Source organism: Eptatretus burgeri, chromosome 10 (genome assembly GCF_056783735.1).
Source record: "Eptatretus burgeri isolate ZD-2024b chromosome 10, Ebu_testis_v1, whole genome shotgun sequence".
Classification (NCBI taxonomy): Eukaryota; Metazoa; Chordata; class Myxini; order Myxiniformes; family Myxinidae; genus Eptatretus; species Eptatretus burgeri.
Window position 1 is genome coordinate 9,139,822 of NC_140970.1, and position 17,613 is coordinate 9,157,434.

Consider the following 17,613-nt stretch of genomic DNA (forward strand, 5'->3'; position numbering starts at 1 on the left):
TCCCAACCCTCACCCCAACCCTCGCCCAACAGTCTTTTTTTCAATACGTATTTCAACAATATATATTTTTTATGTTTTTTTCTTTTCTTTTTCTCTTCTTCCAATTCTGTCTTTTAAGACTTTCAGGTTTGATTAAGTAGAAAGGTAGAGTAAGAACCTTCCTGCACTTTCTTCCCAGAACTAGCAACATATATTTTTTTATGTTTTTTTCTCTTCTTCCAATTCTGTCTTTTAAGGCTTTCAGGTTTGATGAAGTAGAAAGGGGGAGTAAGAACTTTCTTGATATTGCTCTCATCAAGCACCATCCAACAAAGAACTACATCAATAGGTTTAGATCCCCAAGAGTGGTAGCATTTCAAGTCTCCAAAATAAACCCAACATTCCAAGTCTTCAAGGTATAACCACATTCCTGTTGAGTTTCTAAGATACGTATCACATTGTGAGTTATCAAGCAGAACCCACATTTCAAGTCTCCAAAAATATAACCATCTATCCAAGACTCCAAGGTAGAACCACAATTTCCAGAAATATTGTGATTTTCGGTGATAGATCTCACATAGTATAACTGTGGATCATAAAGGAAAACTCCATTTTTCGAATTTTATGTTGTTCAGTGATTGATCTCACATAGTGTAACTGCTGATCATCAAGGAAAACTCCATTTTTCCAATTTTTATGGGTTTCAGTGATAGATCTCACATAGTATAACTGTGGATCATCAAGGAAAACTCCATTTTTCAAAATGTCTGAAATTTGTGTATCCAAGGTCGGTTCCATATTTAGAACCATCTTGGCAGAACCGTTTTCCCGAGTCTGCAAGGTAGTTATTTAAACCATCAAGGCAGAACTCATTTACTGATTTTTTTTCAAAATTTGTGAGTCTTCAAGGTTAAACTTGTATTCTGGCTCATCAAGGTATAACTTGTCCAGTGGGTATTGTCTTGATAACTCGCAATGAGTACTATTGCTGTAAAACTCTTTTTCAGGATTTTGCTGGTTTCTAAGGTATAACTCTTTGGTTGGACCATCAAGGTCGAGCTCGTTCTGTGGGTCTTGGTCACTCATAAGGTCTTCAACCAAGCCAACAATTTCACCCCAAGTTGTGGCAAAATCGGTATTTTCAGATACAATTTCCTGTGAGAGAAAATAATAATGTATTAATTAAGTGATTTAATTATTAAATGAGAATGCTTAAATCAAACTGAAAATAGGAAAATAAAATCTTACCTCAATAGATAAGAGGTTTGAATCCAGTTCATCAACTTGAAGGTTTAGTTCCATACAAGTCGTAGAACTCCAAGCAAGCTCAGCACAGCACTCCATTTTCAGTAAAAAAAAATGTTTAAAATTTTTGAGGCTGGGCTTGAGGCTGTTATAGAGAAAGACTGTTGGGCATGGTTTCTCTGGGCAACCCCAGGCAAGCCTTGTGAGAATGGAGAAATATTTTTTCAAAATGGAGGATTCTTTGAAAATTCCCTGGGCAAGCCCAGGCAAGCCTTGTGAGAATGGAGAAATTTTTTTTCAAAATGGAGGATTCTTTGAAAATTCCCTGGGCAAGCCCAGGCAAGCCTTCGTTGGGAAATTTTTCAAAACCATAACATTCTAGAATTTTCTAGTGATTTCTTTGTGAGTCAGAGATTAACTGGAAATGATGTAAGAGTAGGCGGGGCTTAGTAAAAGTGGGCAGAGCTTAGGAAAAGTGGGCGTGGCTTATGAAAAACCTCATGAAAAGTGGGTGTGGTTTATGAAAGTGGGCGTGGCTTAGCAAAATAATCTGAGGCTCAGGAGGTGGTCAAACAAGAGCATTAAGAGAAGTTTATCATTTCATAATGACACAAAAGGGGTATCTTAAAAAATATAAAGATTCAAATGTTTTATTTTTAAATATTTTAGATGGGGATTATTGTGCAAAGAAAATTAAACTATTGAAGGAATTTGAGAATGAACAAATCTTTATAGGTTCAATGAGTGAGCTAAACAATATGCATTGGTTATTTTAAAAAGAGTGTCCCTAGGCTTACATGTTTCAGATATTTCTTTAGAATCACCTTTAACAAATCACATTACTACTTTACTACTTCAACAAATCTTTATCTTATTACATTGGTTATTTGAAAAGAGTGCCCCTAGGTTAAAAGGGGAGACAAATAAATATACCTTGGGATAAAAAGGGGTTTATTTTTAGGGAAAAAAATTAATCGCTGAAAATCCCCATTCACTTCGATGGGGAAAAGTGAGCCAGAATCAGTCTATTCACCCTACTCACGTGACCCTTCGGTAAATGGTATTAGATAGGGGACCCAAAGTCATGTGGTTGAGTTGTTGGTGTTCACGGTCAATTAGCGACCCGCTGTGCCACGTAGTTATTCGTGTGCGACAGCCTGCAATTCCGGTGAGTCCGGCGAGTAACCCGAGGTAGTCCATCCCTTGTTGCCTCTCCATGACGCCGGGACCACAACAATAAAAGCTGAGTTCAAGTCTGTCTGTCTGTCTGTGGGTCATAAGCACTGCCCATTCATTGTACAGGCCATGCCCTCCAGCCATCCAGAAATCGCCACCGTCTTTTGCTCTCCATGTAACTTAGATTATTTTAAAGGCTTCATGTACATTTTAAGACTGAACAACGTGTCTTCTATCATTAAATGAAGATACTGTTTTGAGGGAAAAAAAGTAACATTTTGATTACAACTCAAACGAGGTACTGCATGTATTGTCCGCAGCGATCGCAGCAGCTATCTAATATACACCACCCAATGAAGGTACGCTAACTCTCATATTATGCAGAGGAAAGAAAATAGTGATAATTCATTACAAAAAAAATAATAACTCTGTGGGACGTCAAACGCAGTTTCTTTCTGTCTGCGAGACAGTGACTTGTCGCTTATAACCCCATATATGCTTTCCAGAATTTGCAACGACTGTTACAAGGAAAAATATCCTGTGTTTGTTTCCATGCAAAGTATGAAAAAAGACATTCCTTCACATGACGTCATCACATAATGATGTCCACAACAGCAGGAATGCACTAATAATTGGAGCCTTTTTTTATAACATACTAAAACTCATGGAAAAATGACATGATGGAGATAGAAAGTTTATTTGCTGATTTAACTTTGAGAGAGCGAAAAAGAAGAAGAAGAAGAAGAAGCAGAAGAAGAAGAGGAATAATAATAAGAAGACGAGTAGGAAACTTCAGACGTTTATGACAGTTTCATGTGTGGCGTCTCGCTGTCGCCAAATCGAATATACTAGTACGTGCCCGAACGTGCGTGCCCGTACGTGCGTGGCCATACGAGCAAACCAAAAGAGAAAAAAAAAACCTTTCAAACAACCACACAGGACGTTCCTTCGCTCTTGTAAACGAAGACTGGATTGGGGCATTGTGTTTATCTATAAATGCGTATAAGAAATCGAGAAATTATTAGAATACAGTAAGTCATCACTATCCAGAAGTGGTGCGTGCCCGTACGGAATGTTCACATGCATTCCACGAATTATCGCTTGTATTGAGGTAATAACTGCTGTGATACTTCCACACAGTTAATTAAAATCAAGTTTACCTCCCCGTCTTTGCTTGCCATGACATTCGCTGCCATTGACCATTACCACTCCTACGCCATGGTAACTAAGGCACCGATCCCCATCGTAACCCGCACGGCCCGTGACGTCATCGTCGGCCGGCCACGCACCGGCCTACGCAGCAACGTGTCTTGTCATTAGTTTGCTAAATAAATGGCCGCAGCACCATGTCCTGTCATTGATTTGGTAAATAAATGGCCATAACTTGGGAAGCACTTGTCCGATTAATATCAAACCTTGAAAAGACACATAGTCAGGTCCCCAGCAATATACTTGGCAAGTTTCAATTAGATCGGACCAGTGGTTGTCGAGAAACAGCGGTCGCAGGCACACGCACACACGCACACACACACACACACACACACACACACACACACACACACACACACACACACACACACACACACACACACACACACACACACAAACACACATTGCTGAAATTATAGATAGATAAAGCTGAGTTCGTGTTTGTGGGTAGATGTGTGGGTCTGAACAAGGTTTGTTTTCATTACAACGAAAATATTCCTGATTTAATATGTAACATCTTTAATTTAAAGAAATGTCCTTTAGTTGGTGTTTTGTATAGTCCGGTTCACTATGTCAGTAAATTAATTTTGGTTCAAAATCTTGGTACATTAGACAACCTATACATTTTCGGAAACGTTATAACATGGAGAATCCGAAAATCAATGTTTATATTTACGGACATACCGCCGTGGCGGCCATTTTTGGATTTTCAAAATGGCGGCCATTTTTGGATTTTCAAAATGGCGGCCATGCAGGTATGTCCGCAAATGTAAACATGTATTTTTAGATTCCCCATATCAGAACGTTTTCGAAAATGTATAGGTTTGCTAATCTACCAAGACTTTGAACGAAAAAACATAGTGAACCTGACTAGTATGTCGTGTTTGCTGTTGAGATGTCCGGTGGTGTGTTCAGTTTCCAAGCAGCTAGCAAGTGCTTGGCAAGCCAGCCGTTCCTTATCAACGGTTTCTCATGGAGTGCTTTCTTGAGTGCTTAAGCCACTTGGCAAACGCTCTACAAGAAACGTGGGAACTGAACACACCCCAGATTCATGACATGGCGATGAGGATATACATCTCTTTTGTAATGATGAGAGACACGAATCGGTCTGTGGGTGGACCAACTCACCTTGCATGGACCAACTGCCGGATTTATTGGCGCATGCGCACACATTTACAGGCCAGATGAATACAGCCAATCAAGCAAGCATATAATTCAACAATATTATTACATGATCTCCCCTTTCACTGTGAAGAGAAAGACTGAAAATAGCAAAAGCAGGTTTATGTTCCATAAAAATAGCAAAAAACAAACTTTATAACCAGTGAACGAATACTCAAAAGCCACGCGATATGATTATGATAGAATGTAGTCCTTCAGCCTTTGAGACAAGGCCCTGGCACGCTGTGATCTGTGGCTCGGAGGTTGAGGAAATTGCGTGTTCTCAGCACTTGAAGGTGGTGTTGGTGCCATGTCCACGGTGCTCTGAACTTGATCTAGAGGAATGTTTAATTCTCCAACATCCAGAATTGGGAGAATGGTCACTGGCTCAGATGGAGATTTCCGCAGGTGTCGCCTGTTGCGGCAGTAGGATCTACCGCTGGCCGTGGTAACTATGTACGATCTTAGTGCAGAAAGTTTGTGAGATATGACTACAGGTAGTCTGGTCTTCACATGGGCAGCATCATGGGCAGCATCATGGGCACATGGGCACAGCTTCACATGGGCAGACCCTGTCTGGTCTTCACATGGGCAGCATCATCTACTTGGAGCTCCATAAGTGGTTTCGCCCCTCCATCATATAATTTGGTGTACTGCCTCTGACAGTCCCGGAGCTGCTGACGAGCATCTGATATGACACCTGGCTGGAGGCTTTTACTGTAAACAGGTAATTTATCCCTTAGCCTCCTGCTCATCAAGAGTTGAGCTGTAGAGAGTGTCATTCCGCTAATCGGAGAGTTGTGGTAGGCAAGCATTGCGAGTTCAATGTCAGTACCGTCTTCATTTGCCTTTCACAAAGCCTGTTTCATTGTCTGAATCAAACGCTCAGCTTGACCGTTGGATTGTGGATATGTTGGGGACGAAGTTGTGAACATTATGCCCCATTCGTGTCCAAAGTCCTTAATTTCTGCGCTACCAAAGGGAACATTGTCGGCGAATACCTCTTCCAGTATGCCATGGCGGGAAAAGTTCACTTTCATTGCTGACATGACCGTGGTAGCCATGAGCCTATTTAGCTGTGACACCAGGAAATTTTGAGTATTCCACCAGGATGACATAGTCTTTTCCACCGAAGTGAAATATATTGGCACCCAGCTTCTGCCATGGGCAATCAGAGATGTTGTGCAGGATGAGTGGCTCTTCCTGATTGGCAGGCCGAAATCTGCGAAGGACCTCACACTCAGCAACACATAATTCTATGTCTCTTGACATACCTGACCAGTACAAAATGGGTCTAGCCTGCGCCTTGCACTTTCCCACTTCCAGATGCCCTTCATGAATTAGAACCAGCATGTCCTGTTGCATTGCAGCTGGAACAATGATCCGCTTGTCACAGAACAGCAAACCTTCAAACTGATGGATGTTCTCCCGAACAGGCCAGAACGGTTTCACCATCAGAGACACTGGCTCGATGCGCAGGCCAGCCTTGTGTAATGGTAGTGCTGAGCTGTTGAAGCGCTGGATCTAGTGATGTCTCACGTTGCAGTACCTTCACACTGCCAGTGCTTACTGGAAGCTCAGTGACCAATTGATGTACGCGAAGGTGTATGTCATCTTCCAGCATCTGATCGTGTCATGGCAAGCTATATGGCGCACTGGAGAGTGTATCTGCGATGTATAGATACTTTCCTGGGACGTACTGCACTGGCACAGTGTATCGGAGAAGGCGAAGCATCATGAGCTGAAGTCTGGGTGAGAGCAGGTGCAGTGGCTTCTTGATGATAGCCACCAGTTGCTTGTGGTCAGTGTGTACGATCGTGTCCAACCCGTAGATGTACTGATGAAAACGCTCTGCTCCGAATACGATTCCATGAAGCTCCTTCTCTATCTGGGCGTAGTTCTTTTCAGCATGTGTTAGAGATCGAGAGGCATATGCTACCATCCTGCAGGATGGATGGATGCCCATCCTGCAGTGGGCACGCGCCTAACCCAGCTGAAGATGCATCAGTTTGAAGGACTGCTAGCTTTGCGGGGTCAAATAGGATTTTAACAGCTGGTACGCTGCATCATGCTCTCCATGCCATTCCCAGGCTGCATCTTTCTTTAGCAGGTGACGCAATGGTGTTGTGATGGTCAACATTTTAGATATGAACCGACCAAAGTAATTAACCTCACCCAGAACTTGCTGCTGCTCCAGATGATTGGGGAGTTGGCAGTTCCAACACGGCTTGCACTTTGTCTTCATCTGAGCGAACCCCAGCAGAGGTGAGGACATGACCCAAGTATTTTACCTCTGCAACCTTCCACTGGATCTTGTTTGGGTTGCATTTGACGTTTTTCTGTCGTGCATGGTCCAGTACCTTGCATGTAATGGCGTTGTGCTCAGTTGGGGTGGTTACAGCAAGAATCATGTCATCTGCGATGCAGAAGACCCCATCAATGTCTCCAAATGTGCTCTCATTCCTCTCTTAGATAATTTCACTGGCCGACGTCACACCAAACGGTAGACGGTTAAAACAACTACGCCCCAGAAGAGAATTAAAAGTGCACTTGAGGGCACTCTCTTGATCTTATTGAACCTGCCATAAAGAGTCCTTTTGGTCAAATATACTGAAGATCTTCTTTCTGGCGAGTTGACCCATGACTTCATCTGTTGTAGGGATGGGGTGGTGCTCACGCTTAATAGCCTGGTTGAGATTCCTGGGGTCGAGACACAAACGCAACGATTTATCTTTCTTCTCAACGACGACAAGATTATGCACCCAGTCCGTTGGACCATCCACCTTGGAAATGATACCCTGTGCCTCCAAATGATACCCTGTGCCTCCATCCTCCAAAAGCAGTTTGGCCTTCAAGCGCTCATGTAGGCTGAGGCACATGACGAGGTGGCACGATGACTGGCTGAATGGACGGATCCAGTTCAATGTGGTACGGTTTGTCAAACTTCCCCAGGCTAGTGAACAAATCTGCATAATCAGCCTTGACTTTCTCCAGTGTAAGGTCAGGCTGTGTTGAAGCCACTGACGTCACAGCCTCGAGAAACAGCAAGCAACTGTCGAGGCCCTTCTGGATAAGACCCAGGCATGTCGAAGCATGAAGACTAAGAATAGGAGGTGCTTTGGTGTCGACCACATAGAAGTCGAAGCACCCCGTTGATGACCCAGCAGAGCATTGTAGCTTGGCCACTCCATGATGAGGGATGGTACCCTCACTGTAGCTTTTCAATAGGATCATTGAGTTCATCGTCTTGACTGGCTTTTCCATGGAATTGAATATTCTGTGAGGAAGTGTCGATACCTGTGCTCCAGAGTCAACCTTCACCTTTACCCTATGACCATTGATGTTGATGTTTCCAAACCAAGAGATGTCCAGCTTAATGACCTGCTTTTCTCCTACCAGAGGTGTAGATACGCCATCAATGTACAAGTCACTAAGAGATGGCAGTTCGGTCGATGCCGTGCTCGTCGTCAATGCACGAACATGCTTGGATTGTCGGCAGACCTCTGCAAAATGGTTCTGCTTATTAAAGTTCCTGCAGCATTTCGCAAAGTTAGGGCATTGGCGAGGTTGATGAATACGCCCGCAGTTCCCACAATTTTGGGTGTGTTTATTGCTCTTGGTCAACCTAGGCTTGGGTGCAAAGGGACCCTTGCCAGCAGGCTTGAGACTGTGATGCCCTTGGCTCAATCATAAACTATATTGATTAGTGTCCTTGTAAAACAGCAGCAGGACCAGGACAAATATAACATTTGATTTTAAATAAGTTGTTCTTCGATCATAAACTGTCAACTTATAAGATGGCCAGATGGATGGACGGACGGACAGACAGCCATGAACCAATTGCTTAATCCCACTCTTCACTTTGCGTGCACAGGGTAACTATCGTATTCAGATCTGAATCTTCACCAACATCTTATAAATTCATCCCTGACACACACATAAACTGTCCACCAACCTACCATTAACTTCCAACAGCGAGTTCATAGCACTAATCACAATTGGGCAACTTCGATTTATTTACAAACACGTATTGTATTTCCCCCAAAAACCAACACAAATATCCTTTCCGGGATTCTTCCCTGGAACATTCTAGAATACGCACTCAACATCTGAATCCAAAACCATCCGTCCATTAAATGCAAACGTATCATCAACTATTACCTTAATGAAACATGACAACACGTTAACTTTAAATTATATGATGTTTTTAAAGGCTATTACAAGCATATTTACCTTAAGACGGCCCACCTCACAGCTTTGTACAGGCTTTCCATTCTCAAACCACGGCCATCTCAGTCCCTCTGTCTCAGACGCCATTCCCCCTAAGATCCCGTCAGTTCCGCTTCCAACTGGGCATGGCCAACTCTCCAACTCCAACAGACAGAGACTCTGTTACATTTCAGTGCTCGTTAACATTTTACCACCTAGTTACACTGGGGTTTAGCAAACTCAAATTCTGGGACATTTTTTGAGAACTTCCTCCAGTTTCTGGTGCTGACTTGATTTTTTGGACTTTTGTGGGTTTCTATGAATCATTTGTGCCTGCTTTTGCTTTGAGTTGTCTATTTTACAGATTGAGAGCCTGTTTAGACATACGACATGTTTATTGTTTAAAAGACCTTTTGGTCAAAAAAACCTTTGTTGGGTCATTCTAGGTATGGGACTTTGCCTTTGGAATTGGAAGCGCAAGTGAATTGGCTGTAAAAATCCGGTAACGGGCTGATTGGGAAACACGCATTTAATGTGGTATCAAAAGATTAACTCGATGCCTCTCATCCATGTCAGCCTCCGATACGGTAAAATCAGAGCGAGCTTATTCATCACAAGGTCACGGATTGTTTAACCCCAATATGGAGCCATTCAAAAATTACGTAACGCTTTATTTTAGAGATGTGTACGGGCTTGCTTGTTTTAGGGAGGCATGTACGTGTACGGTACGTGTACCTTTGACATTTGATTAGATTTTTCGGGGTCCCTCATCGTGATTAACACTCGACCCAAACAAAGCAAATGGAAATCTAACGCAACAAACCCGGACAGTGTATAATCAGCAAATGCTTACAGGCCTCGTGCTAGGCCCCCAAGAAAACCAAGATGGCAGCCATATAATTTTGTCTGGGTGCCAAAGTGGTTAGAGTCAAGTGACCAAAGTGGGCGTGGTCCGGCAGCTGTCCGACCAATGGGTGCACATTTCAAAAATCGACCCCAACTTGAAACCCACCACCAACAGCAGCACCAATGCAGAGCTCTGTAGAAAAGGTTAAAAAAAACAAACATTGTTTTCCACCTGTAAATTAACCTAAACGAGTACACTACCTGCCCGACGGGCAATCTTGTTCCAAGCATACATCACATTCTTCTGATGGATACCTTTACTTGGGCAGTGTTTTGGCAACTGACTGCTCTGCATAGGCAAAATAAACCCAGGTTATGTGCATGAAGCAAAAACATAACAACTGCTTATAATTCAAAACACCTCACTGTACTGGAAAACATTGGGAACAGGAATACTGCACTGTAAAGGGTGGGGACTTGTAATACCCTCCCCCACCTGGAGGCGGTTCTACATGATACACATTTACATGGAGAATTTGCGTATTTATTGTTTACAAAAAACATATTGTTTCCACCCTTAAATTCACCTTAATTTGCCATATCAAATTTCATTTCTTTGAGCTGCAGTTCAATAATACAACTGGCCTCTGAAAATGCACATGAACTACCTGAATGTATTTCAGAGATATTTGAGTTGACACAATAGGATAGCCAAAGAGCCACCAAAAACGTTTTGCTTTCTTCTTTACAATAATATACAACCTCAGTGCAGTTCCTTACAAGTTAGTGTCTGTGCTACACATGTTGTGTCACTCTAACTCCACTGCACAATGCTTTCTAGCCTCCTGGACATCCTGGCTGGCCGCAAACACCCTTCAGGGCTGTCTGGAGATGTTCTCGTCGATGGAACTCCACTACCCGCAGACTTCAAATGCAGATCCGGCTACGTCGTGCAGGTGCGTTTCAAAAATGTACAATTTTGTCTCCGCAGAAGGAATGTAATATCATTAAGTTAGCAAAAAATTGTGGACATTCAGCTTTCATTCTGCACCCCATCCCCCACCCCAAAATCACCTTTCCTGTACACTATCAGCAAAGGAAGTGCGAATTCCTCCCTCCCATCTCCTCATCCCCTCACTTTACCACTGCCACTGCATCACCGATGGTTTGTTATTACTTTTCTTGTAATAAACCTTCTTGTTTTTTAAACCTTCACAAATCATCTTCTCTGAAGTGGCTGAACAGATCAAGCTGAAACTTTACATGTATGACCGCCTATCCATGAGGAACAAAATGTTCACACATATGATGTCATATGTCACATGGTTTAGCAGCCATACTGGATTTACCCTTAAACCTATAAAACATCTGCTCCTGAATGGCTGGACAGATCGAGTGGAAACTTCACAAAAATGCTCCCAAAGCCATGCTTGTACAAGTTTAATCAGGAATAATTGATAGGTCACATGGTTTCGCAGCCATTTAAGATTGAAGAAAAATATAAAATAATGTTTTCTCTGGTACAGCTTAATCAATCGACGTGAAACTTCATAATTATGATCTATTTGGTGATGGGGAATACAGGTTTTATATTTCGACTTGATCGGATGCATGGTCTTAAAGCCAGAATTATTAAAAAAAAATTAGATCTGGGTGCTTTTTAATTTTTTTATAATTTTTTATTATTTTGAAAAAGGCTCACTTGGCTGCGCCTGGATGGCTTTGAGGGTGGAAGAGTAGCAGCTGAAATGTGAATCCTATCCAGGTTTTTCCTGATAACTTCATCTTTGATTTTTTTTCTCGTTTGGGTTCCTTCTGATTACTCCAATGCAGGACTGTACCTAATTGGTCTTCCATTTGATTTGAATTTAATTTATTTTAATCCCATTCTAAGTTCAATTGAATAATAATGAAAAACGTCATGGGTAAGGGTCAGGTGTCCAATCAAGGTGGGGTTGCATCAAAATGGGACGTCTTGGTACCCGGTCATCATTGCCAGCGGCTATAAAGTGGCAAACCTAATTATGTCTCTTAATCAGTTTTTTTTTTTTAAACACCTTTACGCAAACGCCACACAAATTGCACCACATAAAACTACATAAACACCACACAAAAGTTCTGGCGAGGGTCTACAATCTGTGATTGCTCTTTCTAGTTATTATTATTATTAATTATTGTTATTATTACACCTCGAGTAGAGTTTGAGGTAATGGGATAGAGCAGGAATTGCGGCAATGTTTGATGACGTTTTTTGCCTGAAGATGAAATGGATTGTAGGCTAAAAAGATTTACGAAATACCATTCAAAGGTGATGTGCTATCATGTTGACCCTGCCATGTGCTAATCATCCTGTGCTATCATATAGACCCTGCCATGAAGAACAGTTCAAGTGAGGAAAGTGGGGAGCTTCATGACCCTGGTCATGTTTGTGTTAGATTGGAATATGTCCATAATGGGCCAGAGGAGGAAATCAAATTAGTAAATTCAGGTGTAGCAGACTCATGGGAGGCACTTAAGGAGTTCAGGAGAACCCAGTGGGATGATTCAGATTTGGAATGACAATTGGCTGGAAATAATTTGGTGAGAGGCCATGTTTGGAATGGTGTTCATCGCAAAATCGAAAGCATATTCCACCCAATGGAATGTTTGGAGATTAAAGTGTTGTTTATATTGGTTGCTGATAGTCAGTGAAGACAAATAAGTACAGCACCTCATTATTGGTGGTCTGAAAGAGTAAAAAGGAACTTCTGATGCTCCATTATGGTCTGAAGACAGTGAGGAAGTTTGGGAATATGAACAAAAAACTATCAAAGGTTAGAAACATACTTTAATGGATTGGCTGTTTGAAGGATGTGGAATGATGGGGCCATAACTGTCATGATTGAGTTACAAGAAAACCTCCATTGCCCATTGGAAAAGAAGGGGCACCAAAGCATTTGTATACTTTGTGATAAACCATCGAAAGAAGCACAGTTGTTGTCGTTTGTCTCCTCCCTAAATCTCCACAAAATAACAGTTACATCTTTATGGCCTTGGAATATTTTACTAAATGGCCTGAAGCTTATCCCTGACCTTATCGGGACATGACTGACTACTGTTGAGTCATTCATGTTCGTTGATTGACAAGTGTTAGCTGATTTGGATATTAAAAAATGGCCAAACCACAACGTGGTTTAGATTGTATTTTCAGGTATATCGAGAGATGCTGGAATATTATGAAGGTTGGTACAAATTGTCACCTATTGAGGCTCAATGATTGGCTAGCCCAAGGTTATTAGATCAATCGATGATGTAAAAGGCAAACCTTTTTATATTGTGGAAGATGCACATCACCCGGAAAGCAAATAAAGATTTTAACATAAATTAAATGAAGGTAAATTAAATCGAGAAACACTCAACATGATTCAGGTTCTTTCATACAAGTCACAGCGAACCATGTTCATAAAATGTCTGAAGTTAAAACATCATGCATATTATTTGAATGGTAAGCCATGTCTTGATATGTTGTGGTTTGTTTGAAGAATTAACTTTGAACATCTAAAATATTCCCTTGTGTGAATTTCAGGACAATTTTGGCTTATAGTCACATGCTTGTAGCACAACAATTTTGGCTTATAGCATAACAATTTCTCTTTACTACCCTTAATTTCAGTTAGTAAAACAAAAAGTGAATGCTTTACACTTCATTACATCGGTCGTAGTGAGAGAGTTCGAAAAAAAATCTGTGGGCATCTTTTTGTGAAATGCATTTTGAGTTGTGTTTTAACCTGGAGATAAAACCTAATGTTGGCTTAGTGGTTAAGGCAGCTGGCTGAGGATCTTCAGGTCTGAAGTTCAAGCCCCATTGGCTGTTGAATAAACACCAGGTGAGGTTGACTCAGCTTATCATCATCACAAGGTTGGTGAAATGAGTAACAGTGTACAGGTAGAGGGGCACAGCATCAGCAGCACGGCTGTGCTTCCAAGAAATGACAGCAGACAAGCTGCCATTTGCAAGAACAGAACCTAGAGATACAGTAAATCCTTTTGAATTTTTTCAACCTGGATATACTAATCTCATTTGCCTCTGAACTGCATGTCCAACCTGGGTTACAATGTCGACCCAGCTATAAACTGTCAACTTGGTGTTTCGCAGGCAGGGTTAGGCATTGTGTGTGCCGTACATCAGATGGACATCATACTAGGCATCTGCTCTACTGACGTTAGTTAATGGCGGTTAAAGATTAGATGGCGTCCTTCATGAATTGTCGTCGAGCTAATGCTGGCACCCTGGCCAAATTAATTTTCCTGCTCTAATTTACTTTGACGAACGTCATGTCGAGCCAGCTGGTTTATGACAGACTTTGGCAAAAAACTTTCCTTGCCATTTCCAAGGTGGGGATAATTGTGGCTGTTAGGCACATCATCACCATATACTTATCTCTTTTTGACTTTTAAAAATATGTGGATTGCACGAAGTCCTTTACTATGTCAGTTGACTTTTAAGCCCCACGAATATAGGTATCACAAAACTCAAGGTTCTTGGATCAATCGATGTCCAAGAAGCTGTCAGATGTAATCCAAAGTTTCATTTATTTTTTTCGAAATGACACAAGAGATACACAAATTCAATGGCATGGTATGGCATAGCACTGTACTCAAACTGCAGAGCAAAGCAAAGCAAATGATGACTGGATCTTCTTTTCCACTCTCACTCTGCTACACTATATATATATATATATATATATATATATATATATATATATATATATATATATATATATATATATATATATATATATATATATATATATATATATATATATATATATATATATATATATACTCAGTCCCAAGATACACGTATGCAACAAGACAATCGATCAAATGCTCACATTTATTGGACTTTATTTATTGGAGTTATTATATTTCCAGGCAACATTATTTAGTTATTTCAGTGCTAGTTTGAGGTCAGGTCAGGTCAGGTCAGATATGGGAGCATGTGCCGGAGCAGCACGTCAGTGCATGCTCCCATTTTTGAGGCCAGAAAGATACGCTGTTGATTTCACTTCTGATATGTGGTCGATCAATTCATGCAGAAAAAGTATCAGTTTTGTTTGTTGGAGATGTATAACACAGTAAGAGACATCTGAATACAGCATTGTAGCACACACAGGAAGTGGTCTCTTTTTGAAGTTTGGCATGATTAAGTATTCCTGTGAATCTTCCCGATTTTACAAACTACATGTACATCACTTTGCTGAAAATGTGGAAATGCAGCATTCCACAAACAGATTTTACCTTTTTGATAAATGTGGAATTACAGCATCCTACAAACAGATGTGACCTTATTGGTAAATGTGGAATTACAGCATTCTACAAACAGATTTTACCTTATTGGTAAATGTGGAATTGCAGCATTCTACAAACAGATTTGACCTTTTCGAGGCAATAAATATCAATATTAGGTCTTTCTTTAGCCCTGTACTCAAGCGAAGTAAACTTTTAATGTTCCTTCTGTTGTGTGGTTGATGTATCAAACCAGAAAGCAGTTCTGAACACATGACTGTAGAACGCACAGCATAGGCGATGTATAGTCTGGCATGATGAAGACAGTATGAATGTTTACTCCATGGGTATTTTCCAAAGTATTTATCTGCTGTTTGAAATGTAGATTTGTGATTTATTTTAAATGTAGCAGATTCCAGTGAAGAATGGATTAGGAAAGACTGGGCTATATCTTGTAGCAAATGTGACAGGAGGAGGGACCCATGGAAATACTGTACCATGTAATGTAAAATGTGACTTCAGGACCTCAACTCCCCCCCCCCCACTCTCTTTCCTCCACCCCACTGGCTCTACTGACATCCTCTCTCTCTCTCTCTCTCTCTCTCTCTCTCTCTCTCTCTCTCTCTCTCTCTCTCTCTCTCTCTCTCTCTCTCTCTCTCTCTCTCTCTCTCTCTCTCTCTCTCTCTCTCTCTCTCTCTCTCTCTCTCTCTCTCTCTCTCTCTCTCTCTCTCTCTCTCTCTCTCTCTCTCTCTCTCTCTCTCTCTCTCTCTCTCTCTCTCTCTCTCTCTCTCTCTCTCCCTCCTCCACCTCCCTCTCCCTTCCTCCCTCGTTCTCACCCCCTGCACCACAACTCTCTCCTCTCTCTCCCTCCACCCCATTGCCCACTCTCCCCTCTCTCTCTCCCCTCTCTCTCCCCTCCTCCACCTCCCTCTCCCTTCCTCCCTTGTTCTCACCCCCTGCACCACAACTCTCTCCTCTCTCCCTCCACCCCATTGCCCACTCTCCCTCTCTCTCTCCCCCTCTCTCTCCCCTCCTCCACCTCCCTCTCCCTTCCTCCCTCGTTCTCACCCCCTGCACCACAACTCTCTCCTCTCTCCCACCCCATTGCCCACTCTCCCCTCCCCTCCCCTCATACTCCTCCTCCCCTCACCCTGGTCCCCCTTCTTCCCCTCACCCTGGCTCCATTTTTCCTCTCACCCTGGCCTCCTTCTTCCCCTCACTCTGTTTTCTCCCTCTCACTTACTCTGTCATCCTCCCTTCCCCTTACTCTGTCATCCTCCCTTCCCCTTACTCTGTCATCCTCCCTTCCCCTTACTCTGTCCCCCTCCCTTCCCCTCACTCTGTCCCGCTCCCTTCCCTTCACTCTGTCCCACTCCCTTCCCCTCACTCTGTCCCCTCCCTTCCCCTTACTCTGTCCCCCTCCCTTCCCCTCACTCTGCCCCCCCTCACTCTGTGGCCCCTCCCCCTCACTCTGTCACATCTCACTCCCCTCACTCCTTCCCCAAGCCTGGTGTTGTCTTCATGGTTTTGGTGGCTGGCTTAAGTTCTTAGAATCTTGAGTTTGAGCCCCTGTTTTTCCATTGAAATAACACCAAGTGGGTTGACACGGCCTGTCATCCTTCCGAGGACGGCAAAATGACTAACAGCTTACTGGAAACAGAGGCACCACATCAGCGGCACAGCGGTGCTTTCAGCAAATGATGCATCCAGCAGCCACAGGCTACATAGGAAACAATTCTGCCCCCCCCTCTCACTCTGTCCCCCATAACTCTGTCCCCCCCCTCACTCTGTTCCCCCTTCTCATCCCTCTTTCCCCCAAACCCTGCTCTCTCCTCCTCTCCCTCTGCCCCCTTCTTCCCCCTACTCTCCTCTTCCTCCTCTCTCCTCTTTCCCTTCCCACATTGCGCCCGACCAAAACGGCCATTAAAATACGTTTTGCCTTTTCAAACATCAATAACTGTATGATTTTCTTCCCGTTTTTTTGCAATCGAGTCTTAAACCATGTTCGCCACGATGAAAATGAAATTAGATGTCGAATTTGAGTTAAAATAAAGCTATGAGAGAGTCAAAAAGCAAGAGCCTGACAAAAGAGGCCTATTAAAACTCAGACCTTTACAGAATATACAAATATGGCGGCAGGAGTATAGAATTTGTGGATGGAGTCAGGCAAACTGTCCAACCAAAGGGTGTAACTTGCACGTACACAAGCATGCATGGGCACATGGACATACCACACACGCACACACACACACACACACACACACACACACACACACACACACACACACACACACACACACACTCACACACTCACACACACACACACACACACACACACACACACACACACACACACACACACACACACTCAGGCGGCTCTTTTTATTGTATAAATTTGGTGAGAAACAAAATAAGAGGCATTACTTTCATGCCGATCCTTGTACATACAAAAATTTGAATATTTTGGTGAGCTGTATGACTTCATAGCTGTTGCAAAGCAAGCCAATAATAACATTATAA

General features: G+C 42.4%; 1 protein-coding gene across 1 annotated transcript in view; it reads left to right on the forward strand.

Annotated features, from left to right (window-relative positions):
- The window catches only part of ABCG2 (ATP binding cassette subfamily G member 2 (JR blood group)), a 169,996-nt gene that overhangs the window by 21,922 nt on the left and 130,461 nt on the right, over positions 1 to 17,613 (forward strand). Inside the window, exon 3 of the mRNA XM_085897018.1 lies at positions 10,667 to 10,781. Coding sequence (XP_085753144.1) covers positions 10,667 to 10,781 — 115 coding nt within the window. The remainder of the gene's footprint in view (positions 1 to 10,666; positions 10,782 to 17,613) is intronic.